The sequence below is a fragment of the Excalfactoria chinensis genome, chromosome 3, assembly GCF_039878825.1.
Source record: "Excalfactoria chinensis isolate bCotChi1 chromosome 3, bCotChi1.hap2, whole genome shotgun sequence".
NCBI lineage: Eukaryota > Metazoa > Chordata > Aves > Galliformes > Phasianidae > Excalfactoria > Excalfactoria chinensis.
In genome coordinates this window covers 23,386,230-23,412,605 of record NC_092827.1, presented here as the reverse complement: position 1 = coordinate 23,412,605, position 26,376 = coordinate 23,386,230, and the positions used below count along the sequence as shown (strand labels likewise).

Here is a 26,376-nt window from a genome sequence, read left to right as displayed (position 1 = left end):
CAAAGCTTGTTTGTTGTTTTTTTTTTGTTGTTGTTGTTGTTTTTTGTTTGTTTGTTTGTTTGTTTTTTTCAGCTCTCTCCCCCTAGGCATTTCCTAGACATTTTTTCTTACTGAAATTGGTGTTGTTAATTTAGGTGGAAATAGATTTTGTCTTACATGTTTATTTTTTCCTGTGATTATGTCCTTTTTTCTTTGACGGCTTAACCAAGATTTGAAGGAAGTAGCAACAATTGCAACGAAGAGGGTGTCGGTTTCTTTTCTTAGGTGACAGGTGATAGGATGCAAGAAAACAGCCTCACACTATGTGCCAGGGGAGGTCTAGACTAGAAACATAGAAAAAATTCTTCATGGAGAGTGTGGTCAAGCATTGGAATGAGCTGTCCAGGGATGTGCTGCATTCCTCATCCCTGAAGATTTCATCATCATCATAGTATCATAGTATTGTGCGAGTTGGAAGGGACCTTAGAGATCATCGAGTCCAACTCCCAACTCCAACAAAAAAAAATTATATGTGTCATGTGAACTGTACACTGTTTAAGGGTATTAGCAGCATATCAGACAAATTCCAACTCACTGCAAAATCCTCTCAGAAAGCAGCCTGGATATCTGTAGTGATCTGGTTTTGTGACTTGTTCAATTACTGGCAAAACAGATATTTGAAACCGATACATCAAATGACACTTATTTTAAAATCAATATGTAAAGCATCAATTCTTAGAAACATATCAAAAGCTTTAGGTTTGCAAAATATATTATTGTGCCAATAAAGCTGACTGTCTCAGGAAAGAACATGTTCATTTTCTTAGTTTCACCTGTGTCATCTAGTAAACCAAGATCTTGTTTAGCTCTGTGCTAAAAATAAGCAGCCACTGTCTGTTTTTCTCCTAAAGATGAACCTCCTGGGTTTCAGATAAATAGTGAAGGCTTATAGTTCCTTTCCAAGCTAGATGGGAAAATAACTTCTTTCTTCACACTTGTGTGAATTGATCCTAGAACTATTTTTAAAAAATAAGAATAAACTTTTCTCTTTAAGCAACTCATTTATGAAGGTTTTTTGTTTTGTTTTGTTTTGTTTTGTTTTGTTTTGTTTTGTTTTTTAAAGTGCTCCTTGTTTTAAAATATTTTTCTTATTTACTTTCTAGTTCAATTTTGTTGGGAAATTGCTTGGACCAAGGGGAAACTCCTTGAAGAGGTTACAAGAAGAAACAGGTGCAAAAATGTCTATCCTGGGAAAAGGCTCCATGAGGGATAAAGCTAAGGTACTGTATCTGGATTTTGATTGCAATTAGTGTTGATACATCTGTGCCTTAGCTATCTACTTACTAATGACTCAATAGAAGTAAGCTAGATTCTGACTCCAAATATTTGTTGTTTGTTACTTTAATTGCTGTCTTCCCATATAATCATATACCACCACAGTTACTATTACTGCCACTGTTATTTAAATAATTCACTAAAAGAGAAACAGTCTAAAAGCTAATCTGTTCTGAGAAAAGCTTATTCCTCCTGAGAAACTGTAGATAGACTTTAGTAATGCTGTGCCTTATTCAGTTTTCCTTTCTGTCATGTTTGTCATTCATCTCAGTAGCTAAAATAATGAAAGAAATAACTTGCCAGAATAAAGGAAAGGCTAATCAGGAATTTACCATTTTTATGGTTATTATTATTTGGCCTTGGTAATGCGTATCAACAGTCACACTTGCATTATGAGATCTCCAATAGCAATATTAAAAATAAAACACAAAAAGACAAATTGGGCACATGGAGTGTATTTCATTTTTTCAGCAATTTCTTTATGACATTGGGAATACTGACACTTCAATTATCTACTTAACACTATATTTTATGATAATAAATGCTGATTACATGACAGATTTTATTTTTAGTTAGTGACAAGCACAATATTTTATGACTTCTGGCTTACTTCTGGAATTATAGAAAATGACTGCCTGGACAAATGAATGTGAGTGCTGCTAAGTACAGTAATTTGCATTTGTACTGCGTCTCCCAGCTCCATTCTCAGCCACCCACTCAGATCATTATTGCCAAAAGCAGCAATTGCCCAGACAGTGAAGTGTGAAGAGCTTGTTACCAGATAAAGAGGTTTAAGCACATAAATAGATGAAGTCCTCTGATTTTGAGACTGGTCACTCTTCTTATCATGCTGTTTGAATTTCATCTTATTGTAACAAACAGTGCCATCGTGGCAGTTATTATATTCACTCATGAGTATGTCTTCAGAAAAAAAATTCTGTTGTAATTTTTTTCCCCTCTTCATACAGTATTTAGGACTAAAAAGCCATATGAAGTTAAGTATGAACTTCATCAAACGTCATTCATATGAGAAGGGTGTAAAATGTGAACTTCTGTAGTAAAGCAGTTAAGAGTTAAATACGGTAGTGATGGAAGCTACTTCTATAGAAAGTGCCTCATAAGCAACTGTTATCTTAATCCAATTTATATATGCCTGAATGAATAGAAAACTAACCTCTTTGCAATTACAGTGAGACAGGAATTGTCTGATTTCGATATGTCACTGTTGCTGGTTCCAAGGAAAAGACAGCAAGAATGTCCATGGGTTGGATAATAATTGCAATTAGCATTTATGAGAAGATATTTTAGATTGAGAACCTGGTAAAATTTAAAGAAAATATATTTAATGGTGAGCATAAATAATGGCCTAAATTGCTACGTCACCTACATGCATAATACAGAAAGGATGCTGAGGTGATGGAGCAGGTCCAAAGAAGGGCAACAAGGCTTGTGGAAGGGCTTGGAGAATATGCTCTACGAAGAGAGACTGAAGGAACTGCGGCTGTTTAATCTGGGGGAAAGGAGGCTGAGGGGAGACCTTATTGCTCTCTTCAAGTACCTGAAAAGTGCTTACAGTAAGAGTGGGTTTGGTCTGTTCTCACTGGTGACAGGACAAGGGGAAATAGCCTTAAGTTTCACCAGTGGAGGTTTAGGAAAAGCTTCTTTAGAGAAAGGGTGGTTAGGCACTGGAATAGGCTCCCCAGAGAGGTGATTGAGTCACCATCTTGGATGTGGTTCTCAGGGACATGATTTAGTGGAGGGTTGTTAAGAGTTAGTGTAGTATGGTTAGGCTGAGGTTGGACTTGATCATCTTTAAGGTCTTTTCCAACCTGAGCAATTCTATGATTCTGTGATTCTAAGGAAAGTGCAACTTACTCTGATTAAAACAGTTTTCTTGCCATAAAACAAGCCCACTGACCACATTTACGCAGCTTTTTTGTTGTTGTTGTTGTTGTTGTTTACTGATTTAAATACATAATACCAGACTATGAAGGCTTTCGTTAATTTTATACCATACTGGAAATTGATGTGTATGGACTGATGAGTCCTCCTTCTGAAGGAATTTTCAAGAAAAATCTGTGTAATTCTCTCTGTAAACTAGAACACTCTTAAGACTCTCCATGGTATGCCAAAGGCTTGAACCAGTTCACAGGCAGACTGCTGGCATGCAGGCTTTTCTTCTGGTTAGCAGGCTGCTCAGGTGCATTAGAGCAACAGAAGCCGAGTGTCAGTGATATTCTTAGTGGAAAAGATTAAAGAAATTTACACCCGAAATCCTTACTTAGTGCTCAAAAAGAAACAATACATCAATTTGTGTCTTATAGTGCCAAAATGACAGCAGGCAAACATTTGGCTCTACAGTGAAGCACTCTGGGCATGTTTTGTAATTTGGGCAAGTGGAGGTGCACTTTCTAATTTTGGAAACCTCCTTTTACTAAAGGAAGTTTATTTCATTTTCAGAATTTCCTTATTCTTAAAAAAGAAATCTCTGTGCACATTTCAGAGGCTAAAGGGCTGGGGCTGTTTCCTTGCTGAGCCTTACACTGTTGATAAGAGTGACCTGAGTTCTTTGCAGAGCCACAGTGTCTACAGTGCATGAACAGGGCAGGTGACTTTGAAAAGGCAGTGCAGCTTAGTTAACATAAATAGCATCAGCAACTCCACCAAGCTTACATACATCTCTCAAAAAGCTGTGTTAGAAATTTCTGAAGAGATGCCCAAAAATAACTGCAGCAGTTTTGCAGGATATTGCTGCAGATATAATGAAAACTGCAATGATTCTTCTAAATTGCTGTGGCTAATGTGAGTCCCTAAATCTTTGTGCTTAAGCTAATGCCACTGGCTCAGCAGAAGTCTATTTTTCTATAACGAACGCAACTCAGGGGGAATGATCCTACAGAGTTCTGGCAAGAAAAACATCACAAGATGCCACGTTACCTCTAGGCACAATAGAAGATGATGATGGACTTTTGCTTCTTCTTCCTTTTGATTTGTACTTTCAATGTTGACTGCAGCTAAACTTTGAAATACTTGTCAGTGGAATAACTCCATTTATTTCTAAATCATAGAGACGTTATTGTTCAACATGATGAACATAGTTGTGGTCATTGAGAGTTGTGCCCATTGTAAGAGCATAGCCAGTTTCCAATCAGTTCTTTGGACAGGATCAGCTCTCATCGCTTTGGTGACTGACAGGATGCCATTAAAGTTTGTCGTTCCTGTGGTATTACTGTATTGTAAATATGCAAAGACATTCTTCAGAACAGGTAGCAATGAGATTAAACATAGTCATATCAAATTTGCTTGGCTTTTGATTCTTTTCTCTGTCTTCTGCTCTTTTTTTTTTTTTTTTTTTTTTTCTTTTCCAAATAGCGTTGGACGCAATAGTAAAGGTAAACAATCAAACTGAACTGAGGAGAAATCTCATTACAAGTGGAATGAATTGATTTCTTTCATACTTTGGTGCACATTTGCTCCTTTTCAGCCATACAGTGAATGCTTTCCACTATGCCATTAAAAAAATACAAAACACCCCATAAAAATGCATGCAGTGAGGAGGAATAGCTTTTTAAAATATGCTCTAACAGAAACAGCATAGAATTTCTTTAAAAGAAGCAGGAAAACATGTAGCATCTTCTTAAATACTTAAGTTTCTTGTGTTAGGCACTTGAAAACAGATACAAGTAAGAACCTTTCTTGGGGGAAAGGATAGTTTAAGGAGTTGTGCTGTTTCTTTAAACCTGCCACTCCAGTTTAAATCTGTACTGCTGTTTGGAGCATGAACCAAAAGCTAGTTTTGAGTTTCTGCCCATGCCTGCATCCCCAGATGCTCAGCAGCAGCCATTTACAGCTCAGAAATCATGTGTGCAGTTTAGTCCTTTTTACTAGATTCCCATTTCTTTATTATAAAATACAGAGAATTAGAGAACAAACTTGCAGCTTGGGAAACTCTTATCAACTGTTTTTCCATGATTCAATGGTTGCCAACTATTGAATGAACGTTTAACTTTCTTCTTCAAGTTTTGGCTGTTACTTAAAATAGTTACTAAAGCAACAAAGTTTAATCACAGAAGCCTTAATGCACTAGAACTATCTTCCTCTGTTTGATCTGTGAATTAAACGTTTTCCAAGGAGGTTCTGCTGCCACTGGACAGTGGCTTGTCCTGTTAGACAGGATTTCTTGTATGAGTTTTTCTTTTTCAAAAATGTAGGTGTTAAGACTTTGTTGGCAACTGCAAAGAACTGAGAACTGAACACACAGAGAATGTACTTGCATTCAGTGAGAAATATATCTTCTTTATTAAGGGTTTTAACAGCCGTATTATATCTTTTAAAAGATCTTGAAGATATGGGAGAATTGCAGTGGATCCAGGTCTGTTCAATGCATTGTCCTGCCCGCAGTCCTGCAATATTTAAATACAGGTTTAAATATCTTACATGGTTAAGTTCACATATGTAATGTCACATAGGGCCCAATAACTTTGTGGTCTGAGCTACAATATATTTTTTCTATATCAAGTCTACCATGAGCATAGTGTCTGTAATAATCATTTACATTTTTGCAGTATAGTATAGTGTTGCATTTTATTCCCAATGAAAGTGACCCCACTTTGAGCATGAATAATTTTGAAGGACACTAGAAAGTTTAAGGAAAAAAAAATCACCTAATCTTTTGCATTAGGTTTTATGCTGGTCCCATTCCACTCATACCAATGTGGTAGTTCACTCTAGTTTATCACTACAGTAGTTTAGCCCAATGTGTCATCTTGAGATTTCAGCAAGTATAGTTGGAGATAAAAAATATAGTATTTCTTTAAAAATATCTGCTTTGATTCCTTAAAACAGAAACTGCAGGTTTACTTCTAGCCTGCTGTGACTTCTGGTCTGGACTTTATGCAAAATCCCTTAAATGTTTCTTATTAGGTAAGATATTTCTGTTTCATTGAATTGCTCCTTTATCATTTTTAGCTACAGAATGTCCAAGGGAAATATAGAGCAATGCGTGACACTGGATTTAGAAAAATGGCTCACACCCAGAAGCATCAATAACTAGTTTTAAATCACTAATTGGTGCTCACCCAATTAATCTTTTTCTCTTAGATTTTCCTTTGCTGTGTGTAAAAGTGTTATTGACTTTGAATAGTTATCTCTACATCCATGATACCTTACAGCTTACAGCCATTGTACCTTACAAGTGGGTTTATGATCAAAAGCAGGATTAGGCCTTTGGCTTGCCTTTGAGATATGAGCAGGAGTAACAGCAGCACACAGCTTCTGCTGCAAAGCATTTTTCCTTTCCAAATTCTCTCCACCTCCCCAGTACAAACAGTTTTCTTTAAAACATCTTTCATTCTTTAAGCTGATTTTACTAATTGTTGACAGCTATTCTAACAGTGTGTTCACTTATTCAGTCTCATATTTCATTTGCACACTTGCCCACAATTACTTGGTTAAAGCAAAATTTTGGAGGCCATATCTGGTTATCTATTCAGAAAGCAAAAAGTCATACTAGCAAGTAGACAGGTGTTCAGAAAGTCTCTCAGACACTCCTTTAGTTTATAAGATCTATATAGAATCCCATAACCTTCGTCTTGGATACAGGCAGAGCTATACCTTGCAGATGACAGTTTGTGCTGGTACCAGCTGATACCAACCTCTTGGTATTCTCAGACTGTTCTGAGAGGTCCACCAGCATCAGCAGCTTCCAGGGCTTACTGGTCCTTGGAAAGCTTTCATATGACACCTTCTCACCAGTCCTAATTTTGGCTTGTAACTGTTTTCTTTACTGAAATTTACACATATTTACAGAATGAGTTCACTCAGACTTACATGGAAGGGATTTCCATGACAAATGTTTGTTTCCTCATTTTTCACTGTTCCTCTTGGGTGTCTGACCTCCACACATCTTTCACCAGCTCCCCAGAGCAGTGCAAATCAACTCATTCCCTGAAGGCTGTTTATTCTCTTCTTATCCAGAAAACCCCACTTTATCCAAAGTGCAGCTACTAGGAAAAAACAGAAACAATCTCTGTTTCCCAGCATTTGTAGTTCTTTATCTACAAGAAAGCTTGGTAGTGAGGTCTGTTGTCGCTAATGCAAGATCTGGTGAAATATCCTCTGAGAATTAGCAGCTGTGCTGAGTGACAGAAGTTATATCCTCTATGGCATCTCTCAGCCAGTCCCTCCTTGAGTCAGTAGTAATGAACAGATCTCCTAAGATTACAAGGCAGGCATCATAACACAGTGAACATTCCACAGGCCAGAAGAATACTAAAATGAATAAATTCAAAGCCTTTTTGTCTCTGAGAGACAAACTGTGGACTGAAAATTTTGGGCAATAAATTTTGGAAACTAACTCACTCAGTTTGTAGTTTATTTGTCTCTGATTTCTTGAAAAAAGATGTAAATACCAAACAATTTGTGCAAGTTTATGTGCTTATTAGTGGAAACTGAACTGAGCTTCTGAGCTTGCTGAAGTGCTAAGTTGTTTTTGTTATGAAATGATTTGGAAATATAGCAAAGACTTATTCTTCTGCATACAGGGAAAATTAAAATGCAAGTTTTGATTTTAAATTGGAAAAATAGCAAAAAAATAGAGATTATGATATAATCCTAGCCTCCATATGCATTGGTTACTGACAAAGAAATAAGGTGCATATATTGGCTGTACACAAAGGTAGATTAAAACAATGAGAAAATTGGGGCACTTGGTAGGAACTCAAAATTTTTGTAATTTAAATGGAAAATTGCTGTATTTATCTCTTTTGACTCTTAAATAAAGTCAGTATAATCTCCACTAATACTCACAATGTCCCAGAAGTGCTTGTCCTCTACTGTTAAAGCTAACGTCAGTTTTGCCAAGGAGGAGTAAACCATCTTTAGTATTTTGCTAAGTGAGGAAAAATAAATAAATAAATAAAAGCATACTTAAAATCCTTTCATTCTGAGACTGGGGAGTCTAAAGAGTAAAATGTTAGAATGGCTGCAGAGACTGAACCTGCTATATCAATTTAAATACTTCCTGCTAACTTGATTCATGGAATGCTATAATACTTCCATGTAGTTAGTGATGGCATTTTCAAAATAGGCAATTTAACCTTGTGTTGAAAACTTGCAGACTGTAAGTCTGAGAGTTAAAAAAAAAGTTATCATAAAGAGTTACATCAGCCTTTGAAGAGATGCTGAAATATCCATGTTCTGCAGCATAGTGGTGATATTAAGTCTTCATCCCTTTCCTCACGTCTAATGTTAAAACAACCAGAACTCTGACGGAATTTTTGAAACACTTAATTACTGTTTTCAGAATGGTGGGACACTTAGAATGCTTCCAAGGATCAAAGTCTTGTGATAACACTTCAGATTTATTCTTTCTGTTCTAAATTCTGTTCTACTGGTTGGCAAACCTGCCCATGGGAGGGAGTTGACATTAGATGATCTTTCAAGTCCTTTTCAACCTAAGCCATTCTATGATTCTAAATTAATAGTGACAAAGGACCACAAAAAAAAAAAAAAAAAAAAAAAAAAAAAAAAAAAAAAAGACAAACATCTGGCAAAAAAGAGGAACATGGGAATATTAAGATGGTCTCTAGTGAAAATAATATGTAGTGACAAATGACATACATTCTGTTTTGTCAACTTGTAAATGCTGAGTAATTTTATGACCTGGAAACAGAACACTTTTTTGTTTGTTTGTTTGTAGCATAACAAGTATTTCTGAGTGCAGCATAAAAGCTGTAAACACATGCTGTGTATGTATGCATCATGCATTTGAAACAAGCTGCCGGTAACTCAGCAGTGATCTCTCTGTATGTAATGGTGCCAACCTGACACCTAAAAGACAATTTGGCATTGAGATCTGTGCCAAATTCTTTTTAATTTCAAAAGTCATTCAGAATGTACAGGCAGGAGAATCCTTGTGCTTGCTGGTGCAGTTCAATTATTGCTGCTGCACACATGGGTACTCTGGTGCCTCAGCTCACCCCAAGAAATTGGTTGTGAACCCATTCAGCCAATGAAGACCTGTTCTTCTCCTACAAGTGGCAGAACTTTCAAATGCGAACGGCTAGTCAGTGTGAGTCAAAAGGGACTAAAATAAATAAATAAAAACAAAAAGAAGAAAACTGTAAGTAAATTAACTCAGTGACGTGCAGCAATTTAGGGGACTGTAGATTTACTCATGCTGATGTTTCTTCCCAATCCATACTTTTGCAGATAAGGGTTTTGTATTCCAAAGTATTTTATTTATCTGCATGAGGCTTCATAATGACAAGGTTTGATTTTTATTATTTTTTTTCAATATAATTATTATTCTTGCTGTTTTATGTGCAGATAAATGCAAAAAGAACTACTTTGAATTATTGGCAGCAATTACGTTCAATCCCACTTTTCCATGCATAATGTTATCCATACTCTTGAGGACCATGATAAATACTTTTAATATATTTTAATGCGTTACTATTATGAGGAATTTTGCTTTGCCACAATAGAGGCAGCATTACACTAAATTAAATTACAGTGCAAACAATTAAATAGAATAATGAAATAAAAAAAGCAGACTTGGAGCAACAGCTCTTTGTAGTCCTCTGAAATTCAGTTCCAAGATCAACATGTTAGGAGAATATGGTGAGCAGGTTTTTGATAACTAAGCTAGATATTATTTTGTTTGTAACATCTCCATCAAGGATTAATGTTCTCTTATTCAGAGACATTGATTAGTCTCTAGATTGTTTTTCTGATTGATTCCTGTTGTACTATTGAGCATTCCTTCTTTGTTTATCTACCCAGTATTAAAATTACGTTTTAGCTCTAATTTCGGAGTGCCATACTTTTTTTTGCAATCTGCAGTACTTTCTGGCTTCTCAATAGGAGTTGTAGGAAATCTGAAAACTTCCTTAAGATTTAACCGGCAGCCATATATTACTAAAGAAAAAACAATAAACCCTTTTGCAATTCCTAAAAAAAAAATGAAAATATCATTTTTACATATTCTCTTACAACCAATCCTTTTGAAGAACAGGGGAGCCTGAGATGCATTCTGTTTTGTCAAATAAAGAAAGGTACATGTGCAGCTCTGAACAGTCATTAGCAATGAAAACAAAAAGGATGATGTTGAAATTGTGAATTGTATTATTGACGGCATTTTTTTCCCCTTATTTCTGTTTTTTTATCAAAGATGGTTTGAATCCAGTAGGGACCGGGCATCCATATTTTACATTCAATTCCCATAATTCACTAGCTCTTGGAGAGTGACTTTCTTTCTTAGAGTCTTAGTAGTTTTCCCACAGTAGAGAATCATAATGCTTTAGAGGTTCCTACAGAGTAATAGTTCATTGATAGTCTCTTTACAAAGACTTCATGTTATTGCACTATATTCAAAATTTTCCAAGTTCACATGAGGAGTGGAATGTTATCCCTGCAGATTACATCAAGGTCCTGAGGAGATCACTGGATGTGCTCAAGCCTTTTGGGTTCTTTGCCAAAATCTATGTACTGGCATGATATTTTACCTATTAAGTAAGTTAGGTATACCATTGGTTCAAATAAAAATAATTGTACCATCTGAACAACAACAACAAAACCCAAAACTAAAAAAACCTTACTGTTAGAAAAATTTGGTAGAAGGTGGGATGGTTACTGGTTGGTGGTTAAAATGTGCACATAAGACATTACTCAGATCATTTTCTTTTGCTTTTCACACTGTCCAAGAAGTAACATCTTTAGAAGTAACCCTGGCTCTTAATACCAGACTCTGACCTCACAAATCGTGTATGTAAGACTTAAGAAAGTGTATTTTTTATTTTTTATTTTTTTAACTTTGGGAATTGTCAGTGCTTTGCTGAATTCAGGGCCTACTGGCAATTCTCCCCTCCTGTGCTCCCAGACCCTTGCTGTGAAAGTAAATGTCTGCTTGACGAGCATTCTTTGTTGCTCAGGCAGGTTAATGATTTAGGGGATATCTATCAACTTCGAAGAATTCATTTAACAATGATCTCTGAAGTAGGAAAACAAACAAACAAGAAGCTCTGCATTTATTTATTTTTTTCTTTTGTTGAGCTACAGGTCCTATTTCATCTGCTGTTATATTAAAGAAATCTGTTAGCAGATGCTTTTTATTTGGCATGAGAGGGAAAGTAAAAGGATGTTTCCTTTGTATTGTGTTGTTAATCCTTACAGGATAACAGGAAATTGCCAGTAAGCCTTTTTTTCTTAATTAAAAACATAATTAAGCACTCATATAACTCCCTTCAACTCTACATTAATGCTGATATTGAGTCTCTAACTGTGAAGTGATTTGATTCATAGATTCAAATGTAAGTCTAAAAATAATGTTTTACATTTATATAAATTGATTTACCAAATATTTAGTCCTGAATAATTTGGAAATAAATTATTTTTGTTAAAAAAGAATATGAAAACAATTACCCACAAATCCAGACTAGCTGCTCTTTGTTACTTAAATTGTCCTCTGAGTTGCAGGAAAAATGTGTCCTGGAAGAAGAGTTTTGCAGATCACAGTTGATTCAGGTGCCCCATAGGTAGTACACCCCATAGTTAATGAAGGAGATAGAGTGCATGTTCACAATACATTATGCATATAAATACCCATGAATAGCATAGCAGTTCCTTAAGATGTTGAAGAAAATAACAGGTAATATAAACTTCTGCATGTAGAAGCGAAATTAAAATTACTCTTTAACACCCAGACCTATCTGTTACAAATTCCTTATCATACTTCTATCAGCTAAATGCTTTGTACAAAATTACTTAACATATATATGTATACACATAACACGCACACACATATTTACAAAATAGATATATACATCTATTATGTATATATATATATGATATAAGATAAACTCTGAGGAATTTGTGGTATCCCAAAACGCACCCATATGCTGTTCAAATATGCAGTGACTGCTGATGTTTTTGATGGTGATGGACATTCATATTCATTGGAATAACACTCATGGAAATACCATTGGAGTCTTACTTATAAAGCATTTCTGTGACATTACTATCCCATCTTCCACACTGAGTGCAATAATTTAGATAATGAATGTATAAATTGTGTTTTTATTTTATTTATTTTAGTTTTTTAAATGAGATTCATATAAAGCAACTGCCAATTTTCTTCCTCCAGGATTAATCATTTATGACTTCCCTGCTTAGACTACCAGATATACAGTATATATTATTATTTATTGATGCATACTGGGATACATTCTTGATAAAATGAAAATCTTTACATCCATTACATTGAAGTATATCCTTATTAAGATGTGCTAGAATATAAGTAAGATTCAGAAATCTATTCACAAATAGATTTAAAGTGTTCACACATAAGTGGGAGCTCATATCCAGTACTTCAAGTATAGTGAATAAATTGTTATTCATCATCAGGGTTATATGGAATTTTGGTCTAATACATATGCAGAAATGTTCCTCAAGTGTTACTTGGAAATTTATTCATGAATAGGATAGTCTGGAATTGTAAGTAAATAAAACAGTTTTACATATATTGCTTAAAAATGAATCAATAAGCTACTCTCTGTAAAGTTAGTAGCTTTTATTCACTTGGGCTTTAGTGAGAAAGGGCTTGTGATAGATTATACACCAGATTATTTGTTGTATGGACTTTTGTTTCCAAACTGATCATCTTCATGGCTCAACTGGAAAACTTTCTTGAGTTATACAGCAACAAGGTCAAATTTTCATATTTTGTATTATATTATTTGTGGTATGTAGCACAGCATTAAAATCTGTAGTTGTCATACTGCACTGAATTATTAACTCATTATTTTGTGGCTCTGGAAATAGAATTCAGTTTTTTAGAAAATGATGAGTAGAGAAACAGGGGCAAATAATGTTCCTAGGTAACTGGAAAAGGTAATATATTTGAGAATTACTTCATATTATGCATAAGTTATTACCTTGTACCATAAAATACAAGACCAAATGACCCTTCATAATACATTACCTAGAATAGAAACATATGTTATGCTTTTCCATGAAGCATGCATGATTAGAACTTGCTAAGCTGTTGGTGCAAATTCTTGTTGCATTGTATCAAGTATTGTCATTAGAAAAAAAACAATCTTTCATGTCTTTGAAACAGATTACACAAACTACACTGACAGTATGTCAGGAATATTGTAAGCAAATACTGGGGGAGATACCTGGTAACAAAAAGAAAAAGTAAGGAAGAGGATGTTTAGGCATTAGCTGCAACAAAACTCTGACAGTTCATACCAATCATGAGTTTGATTTCTATATTTCATTTTCTGTATGACGAACAAAAGGGTTTATAGACCTGAAGGAAACATCATTGTTTAAGGCTCAACTATTATGTAGCATGAAAAAAATGGGTCTTCTTCCATGTATCATTATGTGTTTGTGATAGTTTGCTCCTTTATTTCTGTGAGCAATTTGTGATATATGCTCTCATTTTAATTTTAAATATAGAAAAGTCATTTGTTATATGTTGGATAGGCCACAGTTGAGTATCGTTAAGAAGATGAATGTGCTTCTGGACTGATAGGAGTGCATCTGAGTGATTTGGAATGTTAGAAATTATCCTGTCAGCATTTGGCATCTCAAGGTATGAAAACAAAAGTGCTGAGACTTCACATAAGGGGATACTTGCATATCATTTAGTATTTTCGATTTTGTTTGGGTGCCTTTGGTGTAATGCAGTCCTGTAGACATTAGTTGGAACTGCTTGTAGGTATTTGTGTGGATTTAATGTAGGCTTTTATTACTTCATTATTTATTCTATTCTCAGCTCAGGGAAGCCATGCTTTTAAATCAGGACAACTTCTCTAACTTTTAGTTGTTTGTATGCTTATTATTTCTGAACCTGCACAGTCCCCAGTATGGGCTTGACCTAGGGACACGGAATTCTGCAGAAACAGTTACATGACGTGTTTCTGAGGTTTCAGGAAGTAGGGGAAATTTCACTTGGCTCTATTATTCCCAGTAATGTCTCCACAGGTGAACCTCTCTGAGAGTGGTTACAGCCCAGTCTTCTCCTACTGTTAGCTACATGATATCAGATTTTGGTAGGAATGAGCTCAAGCTACTTTTTTGTGTTTATACAACATTACTGCAGGGCATAGTTAAGTATCTATGTGCAGACTTAATTTGATTAACACAATAATATCTAGGTTTGCAACATCCAATCTGAATGTTTATGCCTATCCTTAAGGATGATAAGGGCTTCAAGCTTTCATCTTCTTAATCTCCAACGATTTAAGAGGAGCTTGAGAATGAAAGCAAGGCTACATAATGTATAGGTATAAAATAAAGCCTAGATATGGTCCAGTGGCTTCAGCAGCTTTGAACAAGACTGGGTAAAAGAAAATCTCAGATGTCAGGAATTTGTATTCTGCCATTATTGCTCAGGAAGTCATTCATGTGGAAACTCTGTTGCCTCAACTTTTGTGCCAGAAAAAAATTAGTTATATAGTCTTCATGATTCATATATTTAGATTATTATGATTTCCAGAATTTTTCCCACTCCTCTATCCTCTTAAATAGTTTACAAGTTATTCATAATTACACTAAAATCTTGTAAAGTATTTGGTTAGCATGAATTTCTGACAAGCTGCAGTGTCACTGCTGGAAAAAAATATGTACTTACTGTCTCATGTTTCTCATTGTGTCAGTAGGCTTTTTTTATCTGTTATTTCAAAATCTTATTAATATGAATTCCATTTCAAAAGTGATTGGACTGTTGTTTTGAAGCACTTTATCAATATGTTTCTGGCAGACTATTCGTTCAGGTGAACAGCCTTTAAATACTGAATTTCAATTTAGTTTTGACTCAGATAAGAAAGATTTCTCAAAAACCTTTTGTAGAAATGACAGTGCTGAGTATTGTGTGACTACAATAAAAAGAGAGCACTAAAACACAAATTGGCATTTTTTAAAAGATTAGCAGACTGCATTATAATGTTTAACACCATGCAGAACAGCATATAATTATCTTTTCATGCTGTAGGTAAACTCTGGAATCAAGTGTTCCCAAAAATTAAAAATAATCGGCTTCTTAATAACATCATTTTTTTATCTAAAGACTAGCTTTTGAAAGGAGAAGGAGGGCTGTCGCAACCACCAGATTTAGCCATAGAAAAAATAATTAAGATTATTAATATAGGCATAGTGATGTTTTTGACATGGTTCGATAATAATTAATATTATTAATTTAAATAATTAAATGAACAAATAACACCTTCCTATAGTGTTAAGTCATCAATGGATAACACCACTTAATTGTAAATTAATAATAATAATAATAATAATAAATAGCAGTGATAGAGACAAGGCACCATCTTATAAAACAAATCTACAAATGCATATTAAAGCACTTTCTGAAGTTTTGTCTTCTGGCCTTTGCTTTTCCCACTGATTAGCTCTTCAGTATTTGGAGTTTCAGCTACTCGATAGAAAGAACAGGACCCATTTTTGTTTCCTCAGTGGACAGAATCTAAGCCTGCTCAGCACTAACATACTCAAAGTTACTTCTTGCTCTATTTAAGAAAAGCGAATTCAGAGGTCCTGGGAAAATACTGGTTTCAGTGAAACGAAGATCCAGGAACATGCCTCAGAGATTAAAAGATCTGTGTTCAAACTGTGGTAACAGCTTGTTGAGAGATGTGGTGTACACAGGCTCTGTGCCTCTTTTCCCTCAGTGAGTATCTGTTGCTGAAACCCATCTCTGTGTTTCTGGTTAAAGTTAGGGTAATGCAAATTGTAGCGAACAAACAAGACTTAGGGCTGTCTGTTAGGAAGAGGCAAGAACTGAATTTTTGTCAGTGGCTTACTTAGCCATCCTGCAGGCTAATTCCACACAGGTTAATTCTGGAAACTTCTAAGTCCTTATCAAATGTTTGTTTATTTTTGCCTAAATGGAATAATGGGGAAAATCTATTAGAGAATACCCTGCAGCACAATAGTCAGCAAAATCATAATATTTCCTGATATGGGAGCATAGCTGATAAACTGATCATGTGAATTAAACATTCTTCTTTAGTTTGCAAACTCTTTTCCTCAAACATATATTGAATTTAATACTGTCTTTTCAGTCTGGGTGACACAGATACAATTGTTATATTTTTTCCAGCAAAGCAAAACATTCATCTGAGTAACAGTCCTTCCTTACTGATTTTAACTTTCCCTCTTAACTGAAGAAGGATGAATACATTTTAATGTATGTTGCTATATGCAGAAATGTGTTTTTTGTTTGAAAAGGAGTTTCATGCCATGTTATCCAGCATTTGTATTGCAATCCATAGCATAGTCAGCCTTAACTAGCCAAGGCACCTGTTGAAGATACACACTCACTGAGACTCGAGGCTGTACAGAACCTTTGCAATTTGAGTGTTGAGGCTCAGTGTGTTTGGAACAGCACATCTTCACAGCCTTGGTGGAAGGCCATAGGAAAGTCTCTCCTCTGTTTTTAAATGCTATAATGAAGAATTAACTGCAGAAAAGGCTTCTCTCAAACTGTACATATGTTTAGGTTAGAAGATGCTCTTCTTTGTTTTCCTGCCACTTACCAATCTTTTTCTATGCAGTGATACAGATCTTCTAGGTGATGATAATCTCATCATCGCCATCTGAAATGCTCGTTAATCTGTCCACTACAGTACTGCACCTATTTTATCACTTACCTTGTGTTTTTTGTGATGTTTAATGTTAGTTCTTTAGATCTATTTTCCAGTTCTCAAGAACAAAAAGGAATTATAGATTAGTAGAACTGGGAGCTCGTGTGTCTAAAAATGAATATGCTAAGATACTTGTATGAGGAAAACTTGTATGGCTCAGAAAGCCAACCATAACCTGGGCTGCATCTGAGGAAGCATGGCCAGCAGGTCAGGGAGGTGATCCTGCCCCTCTACTCTGCACTGTGTGAGGCCTCACCTGGAGTACTGTGTTCAGATGTGGAGTCCTCAGTACCAGTAACATATAGACCTGCTGGAGTGTGTACAGGGCAGGGTCACAAAAATTCTCTCCTACAAGGACAGGCCAAGAGCTTGAGCTGTTCATCCTGGAGAAGAAAAGGCTCCAGGGAGACCTGATAGCAGTCTGTCGGTTTCTAATGGGGGGCTCTAAGAAAGAAGGGGGCAGACTCTTTAGCATGGTCTGCTGTGATAGGTCAAGGGGAAATGATTTCAAATTAAAAGAGCGGGGATTTTGGTTAGATATAATGAAAAAAGTGGTAAGGATGAAGCACTGGAACAGGCTGTCCAGAGGGGTGGTAGAATCCCAGTCCCTGGAGACAATTAAGGTCAGGCTGGATGGTGCTCTGAGCAACCTGATCTAGATATAGGCATCTCTGTTCGTTGCAGGGGAGTTTGAATAGGTGATCTTTAAGGGTCCCTTCCAACTCAAACAATTCTATGACACTATGAAAATAGTAAAGTTTACATGTTCAAAGTAAGTAGTTATAGCTTAAAAATAATGCAAGTAAAATTAATATTCATGGACCATGTTCACCTCATTTGAAGAAGGCCATTGGCATGCCAGCAGGGTCAAAGGGAACTCAGGGCTGTGAGGTTTCCCTCAAATTTAGAGAACCAGGAGGTTCTACCTAGGGTGCTGGGTAGTGAAAGTCTGGGTATTAAATTTAAACAATGAAATGAGAGTACAGGCACTGAATGAATTAATCATTCTGCACTTATTGATTTTCTGGTAGTTTCTTTATGATTCAAACAGTTGTGTTTAAGAAAATAAATAAATAAATTGGAATCACATCCAGAAATAATTTTGCAGTTCTGTTGTTGCTAATTCCCTGTGCCTAAAATGCTTGTCCACTTGAACTCAAATGATGTTGTGGTCAATAAACAAAAAGCAGATTCAACCCTCTGACTGATTTCATGTGAAAGATATCTAAACATCTGCTGTGCAGTATTTTAGGAGAAAAAAGCAAGGGTCAAATTTGAATAAATTACATACTTACAGCAAATTATTTACAGAGCTCTATATCACATCCATAAATCAGAGACCTTTCAAGCATAAAAACTGTGCTGTTGTTGCCACGTTAAAATATTTATGTATGCAATCTGCTCTGTGTGGTAGCATCCAGTTTGGTTTTTATTTGAGTTTGGACAATGCTAGTAATACATTCCTTTTCTTTGAAGTGCTCCCAGAAAACTGAAAGATACTGGGCCCTGTGGATGTCTAACAAGGATTTTTCTTTGATCAGCCAGTGATTCCAGGAGTATAATATAAAGGAGCTGCATGTGAGATTTCATCACTTTATCACTTGTGCAGCTTGGTCTTTTGTTTCGTTTTTTCTTGTACTTTCACTGATCAGATAACTCTCAGGCAATTTAAGAAACCACTTAAGAAAGGTTATCCATTTAAGGAGAGGTTTTGTAGCCTTTAAGTATTTAAATTGCTATGACCTTCTCAGCAGTTAACATATCAGACTTTCCTAAGTGCTTAGAAAGTAATTGGTTTTTGTCTATAAGGAAAAACAGAATATTAATTTCAGAAGTCCTTCAAGTATGGATTGACTCACTTCTCAAATGGATGAAAAACTTCTAAACAAAAAAAATTAGTGATATTTTTCCTCAGGAAAATATGATCATGAAATGAAGTCTCAGCTAGCAGAGGCTTGAGTCAGTCAGCTTACCCATCATGCTGTGATATGGAAACTTTTCTTTTTGTGTGTATGTTTTGCCAGAATGGCATTGTATCAAAGTCAGACTAGACCTTGGCTTATACTAGCCAGGTCTGCACTTTGTGAGGTTGTCCATGAGCTGTTACCAAACTGCATGGCCATCATCTTGGAGTTCTGACCAAAAAACTCCTTTCCACTGTACACATATTCTCTGATATCTAAGCTAAATAAATAAATAATTAGAGAGGACAGGGTAGAAATTGAACTAGAGCTATCTGCTTCCTTTCATATCCATTCCTAAACTAAACATATGGGACTTCAGTAGCACTTTTCTTCACCTCTGTTGCCTGAGGCACAATTCAGTTTCATTCAGATCAGAATGGAAAATGAGGGGCAGAAGTCATCTTTGAAGTGTTGAAGACTGTGGAGCATCAGTGCTCATAGATAATAATGTGGTAACACTGATACTTATTTTAGTAACTGTCCCTTGCATTTTTTCTCCCTAGGGGTCAATATTGCTTGATGAAGGTGTTATGCACAGGGTTATTTGAGAGGGACATGGTCCATCCTGTGTTCCTGCATCCTTGTAACAGGTGCTGTCTTGCAAGGGTCAGATGCCTTCTCTGCCAGCTGGAGATGGCAGGTTCAGTGGGATGTGCTAGTATCATAGTCCTGAGCAAAATGGGAGTTCTTACCCCTACAGGTCCAGAAGACAAGGCTAAAGAGAATTGATAATTCAATGCATAATTAACTGTTAGAGGATCGATAACCAACATGTTTAGGATGACTGTGTTTCATTGATTTTCAGAGCAGAGGCTTGGTGATATTCAGCAATTCTATGAACTACTTTTATATTTCAAATAAAGTGTCAGTAATCACTTTCTCTCCTAATAATGTCTGGGGAAAAAAAAAGCTTCCTTACCCAGACCATACCCAGTAGTACACAGCCTCTACACTGTTATATAGAAACTTTCTTGTTTTCATTATCAAATACAGATCTTCCTAAACAATGTATGTACATCTGCTATTAAAATACCTTGTAGGAAACATTTCTTAAAAGAAACAAGCACGCATAAACTTAGTGCATCCATAACCTAAAGAATCATCTTTGCTTGTTAGAAAGCATTCAGTATTGTGCCCCCTCTTTGTGCTTTGCCATGTACAAAATGACTCTGTGATGAAATGTGCTACCAGTGGCTCTTTATCATTCTGTATTCCTTCATGCTTGCCTGCTTGTCTGCTGCTGGCTATTCTTGCTGGTTTTAGCCCCGCAGACCATTTGCAGGCCATCTATAACCAGACATGAAAGCTATCCTGAGATGAAGATTGTTCTCATCCAGGACAGATGCTCTTATTCTTTTTGTGTTATTTAAAGATGAAGTGTGTAAGCATTATGTGCTACATGAAATTTTCTTAGGCAGTATGTGCTTGTTAAAAGTGCCTGTGTTTTCTTTCTCTAAACACAAGCAGAAAATCTTCCCATTACCTTTTAACAAAAAACAGACTGTGCAACAACAGTTTTCTTTCCCTTAAGGATGGTAGCTTGTCATCTCTATTAATCTTCCACACGTTATCCTTACCTCCATACTTTCTTGCAATATGATGAATTTTTACACCAAACATAGGAAACTATTGATATTTCAGAGAAAGTAATCTGACTGACAGAAGGTTGCAGGAAGAAGGATGAAAGAGGATGGGTTAAATCTGTGGCATATGGTAAATCTTTTGACCTGTATTTTTTTTCCCCTTCTGTATTTTTCTTACTAAGGGATTGCAGAATTTGTGCAGTAATGTTGTAGCTACTTGTTTCTTTTTCTAAAGATAATTTTGTGTACTTCATAAATGTAAGTTGATTTTGCATACTTCATAAATGTAAGTTGTCCTATGGACTTCAAGAGTATCCTTGGCCATTTAGAGTCCAAGACATTAATGAGAGTCTATGCTAACAAGTCCAATCATAATTCAGGACTCTATGAGTTTAATCCAAATGAGAGCTCAGAACGCTGTACACAGGGATAAAAAAGGTTCCCATTCAAGTTGCTGTTTTTCTCTCACAGTTTTTCTAAGTTATTTTCAGCAGAGAGAGATCTTGGTTGTTTTTGTTGTTCAGGTTATATTTCTGGTGTATGCTGGAGGCTTACAGTGATGCATAACAATATATTTTTTAGTACATTATACCAAGGTGTACTGCAGTGCTGAGATCTTATTATTTGTTCCAGGCATCTAGCATGATGCTGGCTTAATGCCTTTTAAACAGTGTTAATATGGCTTATGGAGTAAATTGTCATTGTGTTTATATTAGTACTGCCTCTAAATGAAAGCGTTAATTTTCAGAATTAAAAGAAGATATTAATGCTTCTTCTCCCACTAGGTTGTTTACTTTTCAACGTAATTAATGACACTATTAAGTGTTCTAGTTCAAAATCTTATCCTACCATTTCTCCCTTTCCTGTTTTTTCCCTTGTTATTAAAAATGTGTTTTTGTTAGCATGATTTTTGCTGAGGTTTCAGTAATAGTGCCCTATTGACTCTTTGCTGTTGCTGAAATTGAGCTCAATGCCGGCATTCCGAGGTAGTGCACAGATATTTCTTAAAAGTGTCATTCTCTATAAAAATGTAATATATCCTTGGATATTTTGCAGTTTACTGGTTTACTAGCATGTTACAGAATTATTTCTCCTCTGTTCCAATTGAAAAAACCTTTTGTTAAAAACTGTGAAATATAAAAGGCCAATTACATCTCCTGGTACTACAAATGTGAAAACTTTGGATCCAATTTATGTTTCAAGGAAATATTTTTTTTTGTGTGTGTATGAGTTCTTGCTAGCATTACAGAACCAGTTGATAGAGTATTCCCAAAGAATTAAACCTTAAAATGACAATTTTAAGGAAAATGTTTAGCTTTGATATTAATTAAACACTTAAAATTTCTGTCACAAATATAAAGCTTTAAAATTAACCCTGGCACTCCTCATTTCCTTCCACACTACATAGTATTATCCTTTTGTGACAGAAAAAAAAAAAAAATAAAAAATAAATAAAAAATAATGGGGGAAAAATACTATTAAATTGACTCATCCTTACTTAACCATGCAGCAGAGGGGTGTCCTTAACCCAGAACATGCTGCTCCTACCCTGGCAGCATCCCCTTCCACAGCAAGGGAGTATTCCCTGCAGTAATACTCTGTTCAGTTGAAACCAGAAGTGTCCTGACTTGATGTTGCTGGAGGGTAACATCAAAGCATTTCCTTCTTAAGATGGAAAATAAGGAAGGAAATTGGATCTCAGAAGTTGGCTCTGAGACCAAGTGCTTTTTGAGTCTATTCCTGTACTGAAGCAGCTTACGATGTATTCTATGTTCAGGTTGACTAAATCCATCACTCACTGCTAAATGGCTAGTGCAGGTCCATACAAGAAGTCTGTGGCACAGCTGAGCTAACAGTATTCTTGTTTTTCATGTTACAATACTCTGCATCTTATTCTCTAGGTCTGGAAAATAGTGAAGATTTTTGTTTGTTTGTTTGTTTTAATGTGATCTTTAGAGTAATTAAGTTGAATTTGAGCAAGAAATAGATAAGCATATTGTTCTTTTTGTTTGTTTGTTTTGTTGTTTTTTTTGTTTCGTTTTTAAATCATTAGGACATTTAAGTAAGTGAGGAAAATTAAACACATCCATTTTATAAATATCTTCAAGTATATTTTAGAAAACATAATGCAGAACAGTGTTATAAACAACAGACCTTTCACACATATGCAGCAATTGACTGAGTACTTTGGTACTTAAGAGTGGTTAAATCAGCAAAATTAAAGCAGGAGAACATGTACTCAGTTCAAATTTGATGTTTTGAAACTGCAGTTGTTTTTCTGATTGGCCATCTTTTCACTGAAATCAAAATGAAAGTTAGAGGCCCTTGAGTTCCTGCTAATTCAAGTGCTGGGTGCCAGTACGTAAATTTTAACCCTGTTGATTGGAGAAAATGTAATTAAAACATGTAGCAAAATTACATGGCTCCATTATTTCTTTTTCCAACCTAACAGTCTACATTTTAAAACTAGCTTTGCACCCTATAGGTTGGCTTTTTTTTTTTTTTTTTTTTTTTTTTTTTTAATATCATTCCTTAAGCTAAAATAAATTCCATTCCAGAAGCTAAAATGAAATGTGTCATATGTCTGCATGTGTAGCATTTTAACCTCTCTAAATGAACAAGATAGTATTATGCAAACCATATCCTGTTCTCTATATTTATTTTCTAACAATGGATATCTTTATGTATTTAAAAATATACCAAAAAAGAAATATTATAAATGTAACTTGTCATATAGAACAGTAGAATATTGTGATGTCCTGACATAATCCACTTGAAAATTAGGCCATTTTATGTGGTTTTGTTTCACACTGGAAATAGAGAATGACTACCAAGACAAAAGATAAGCTTGCTGCTCCTTAATTCATCAAATAAAACAAACACTTTTTTGTTAACTTTCATACCGTACAACCTCATTCCCACCAGGGAGTTTTCTTGGTCTAAACAGTGGTGAAGGGCAATAGCCCTGGATAAGTTTGCAGCTTACAGAAGTATGCTTGTAGTAGCTTATCTCAATTTTATTTCATACATGCTAGAGTGCAACATAAAATAGGAGTATTGGTGTTCATCTGAATAATATAGCAATTACTGTAATCTTCTAATTAAAAAAAAAATGATTTTCTAATGCCAGAAAACTGCCTGCTTTGCTGAACTAGAAACAGAAAACACGATGGACATTTGAGAAATTAGGTAGCAAAATAATTGGTGCAGAATTGCAATTCAGCAATGCACTCAAGAGCAAGTGCATAATCTGTTAAAACGCCTATTAAGTCCACTTTATGTTCGATTAGGGAGAATGCATCCACTTTACAGATTCATTTGGAGTCAGAAGTGAGAATGATCTGTACAGCACATATACAGTGGCTTTGTCATTGTGGCATATCTGAAATCACTGCATACCTCTGATCACTGGCACAGGTTAACAAACTGAACTGCAGTACCCTGACTTTGGAATGGGCATGCTGAACAGGAGGAATTCTGTTACAAGAGGCAGGAAAGCAGACCAAGGAAGCCCAAGCCCAAGTCCTGAATAAAATGCAAATTATTAAATGGCAATACCTCTAGGATGTACGCCTTCATGCAGCACATAGAGTTTACTTCTAATATTAACATAAATTTCAATAATTATAAGCCTCAACCACAAGATCCTATTCATTTCTCATTCTCCATTTTAACTCCACTGTGTATGTCTTAATATTATCGCTGTAATATTGATTTTGCTCCTTTGCTCTTTCCTTTGAGCTGATGAGAAATCACATGGTAAAAGCAATCTCAGTGGAATACATATATTATGTTGAGAGTACAGAATGCATATGTTATATTGTATTTTGCACAAAATAATAATACATGAGGAAGTAACAATACAAATAACCAGGGAAAATCCAGAACAAATTAATGTCTCTGATATTTATTTCTTTTCCTAACAAAAACATTTCTTATTTAAGCAGTTCACATGTCAGTATTAATAACCAAACTACAATTATAAGCACTTTGGGAATGCCCTGCTTCTTCAAAAAATAATGCAGTAGCTATCTCATATGTTAGCCTGAACGCCCACTACTTTCTTTCTATCTGTCTTGGTAGACAACAGAATATGTGAATATTCCAGAAAATCACTGAAGCTTCAGCATATGTTTATTGCTTAAGTAAGTGCTAATCCGAAGAAGGATGAAGGCTAAGACTGAGCATAACTCTTCCTCAGAAGATTGCACTTCCCTGCTGTAGAAGGGAACTTGCTGCTTCTGCTCTGCAATCATATCACCAATCTATTTTAATGACCCAATTAAACACATTGTAAGAGTTCTGCTCCCATTACTGCCATCTGAAAGCTGTCTCCAGACAAAATACTAACAGAAATTTAGTCCATGAATTTTATTTTCCTTTCTCAAAGTCTTTTTTTTTTTTTTTTTTTTTTTGCCTTTTCCTTCTTTTTTTTAGACAGAGCATATGCATTCACTAAGTTTTGGCTTTGGCTAAACAACAAAGCCCAAGCTATTTTAATTTATTCTCCTAAAATTCATTCCAAATATTTCTGAGCATCCCAGTATTTATTTATTTATTTATTTATTTGTACCCAGTCCAGCATGAATCCTAAACTCATCCATTGGCTGCAGTAGAAGTTTTCAAGGAATGATTTTTTATTTAATATGTCTGACTTCATGGCAAACAAATTTTAGAGCAACTCTTTTCATTTATTATTTGGTTTAGAAACATGAAGTTAGATTATACAAACTATGCTTACTCACATACAGCATGTAAGGATGGAAGGAAAAAGCTGTGTGTATCCCAGAAAAAGTTCAAGAGATGACCCATATAGAATCGTAGAATCATAGAATCACAAGGTTGGAAAGGACCTACCAGATCATCTAGTCCAACCGTCCTCCCATTATCCTTGCTACCACAATAATAATAAATAAATAAATGTTGTTGGTTTTAATACGGTACAGTTTACACAGAACTAAATGGCAGTGATTCAGAAACTAAGAATAATATCAAAAGGGTTTTAATACATTTAATAAGGTACATTTGTGAGAGTTCCAGTATTTCTATGCTTCTAAGTGTATGAGTCCAGTTTATGTAGTAAAATATGTATCTTTCCCAGTCCTGAGTATTGGCATTTGTATTTGCCGGTGCTACTTAACTTCAGTGTTGTGTTCACTTTGTAGATATATTTTTAGAGTTGCAGTACCTATGAAATGGAAAATAAGGATTTGAGTAAGAGAAGTAGAGTATTCACCTTATCTATGTAAGCTTTGTAAAGCATTGCATAAGTCCTTTTAGTCCCATGATATTGTGTACAAAATGTTTTCAAGGATTGCTAGCAGAGCGTTAATACATTAAGCATTTTGATCCCAAACCTGCAGTGAATGTAACTGTGAGTAATGCAGAGGATATAATACATTTTGCTTCTGGGCTTTGTGATTTCTCTCTGTTGCCTCTGTATTTAGATCTTTTTGGCTTACAGATCTTTTTCGTTTAATTAAAACGCAGCCCAACTAGTATATTCAAAATGAAAATATTTCAAGCTGTGGTAGAGCCTGAAATGTAGCACATATCATTTACAGTTTCTAATGTTTTTACTAATGCATAGCCAATTCATGGCCACAGAGTATACATTGTCAGTTGCCTGAATGGCTCTAATGGAACCACTTTCTGCTCACTCCTTAATCTCACTCTGTTCCCCCAGACGGATTAAATTGGTAGTGACAGCATAAGTCCATTTTCAGAGTGCATGCTTTAAGGAACATATCCTGCTTTATTTTTCAAAAAGCGGTCATCCAGTCACAGCAAAGTGATTGAGGACACTTAATTCAGGAGCCTAAAATTTGTCTGCAGTTAATGGAAAAG

General features: G+C 35.4%; 1 protein-coding gene across 11 annotated transcripts in view; it reads left to right on the top strand.

Moving 5' to 3' along the window:
* The window catches only part of KHDRBS2 (KH RNA binding domain containing, signal transduction associated 2), a 329,216-nt gene that overhangs the window by 102,037 nt on the left and 200,803 nt on the right, over nucleotides 1–26,376 (top strand). For all 11 annotated transcript variants that reach the window (XR_011903072.1, XR_011903071.1, XR_011903067.1 and 8 more), the window contains exon 3: nucleotides 1,143–1,259. Coding sequence is in view for 1 of the 11 variants with exons in the window: in XM_072331773.1 (XP_072187874.1) it covers nucleotides 1,143–1,259 (117 nt within the window). In the remaining 10 variants the exon portion in view is untranslated. The remainder of the gene's footprint in view (nucleotides 1–1,142; nucleotides 1,260–26,376) is intronic.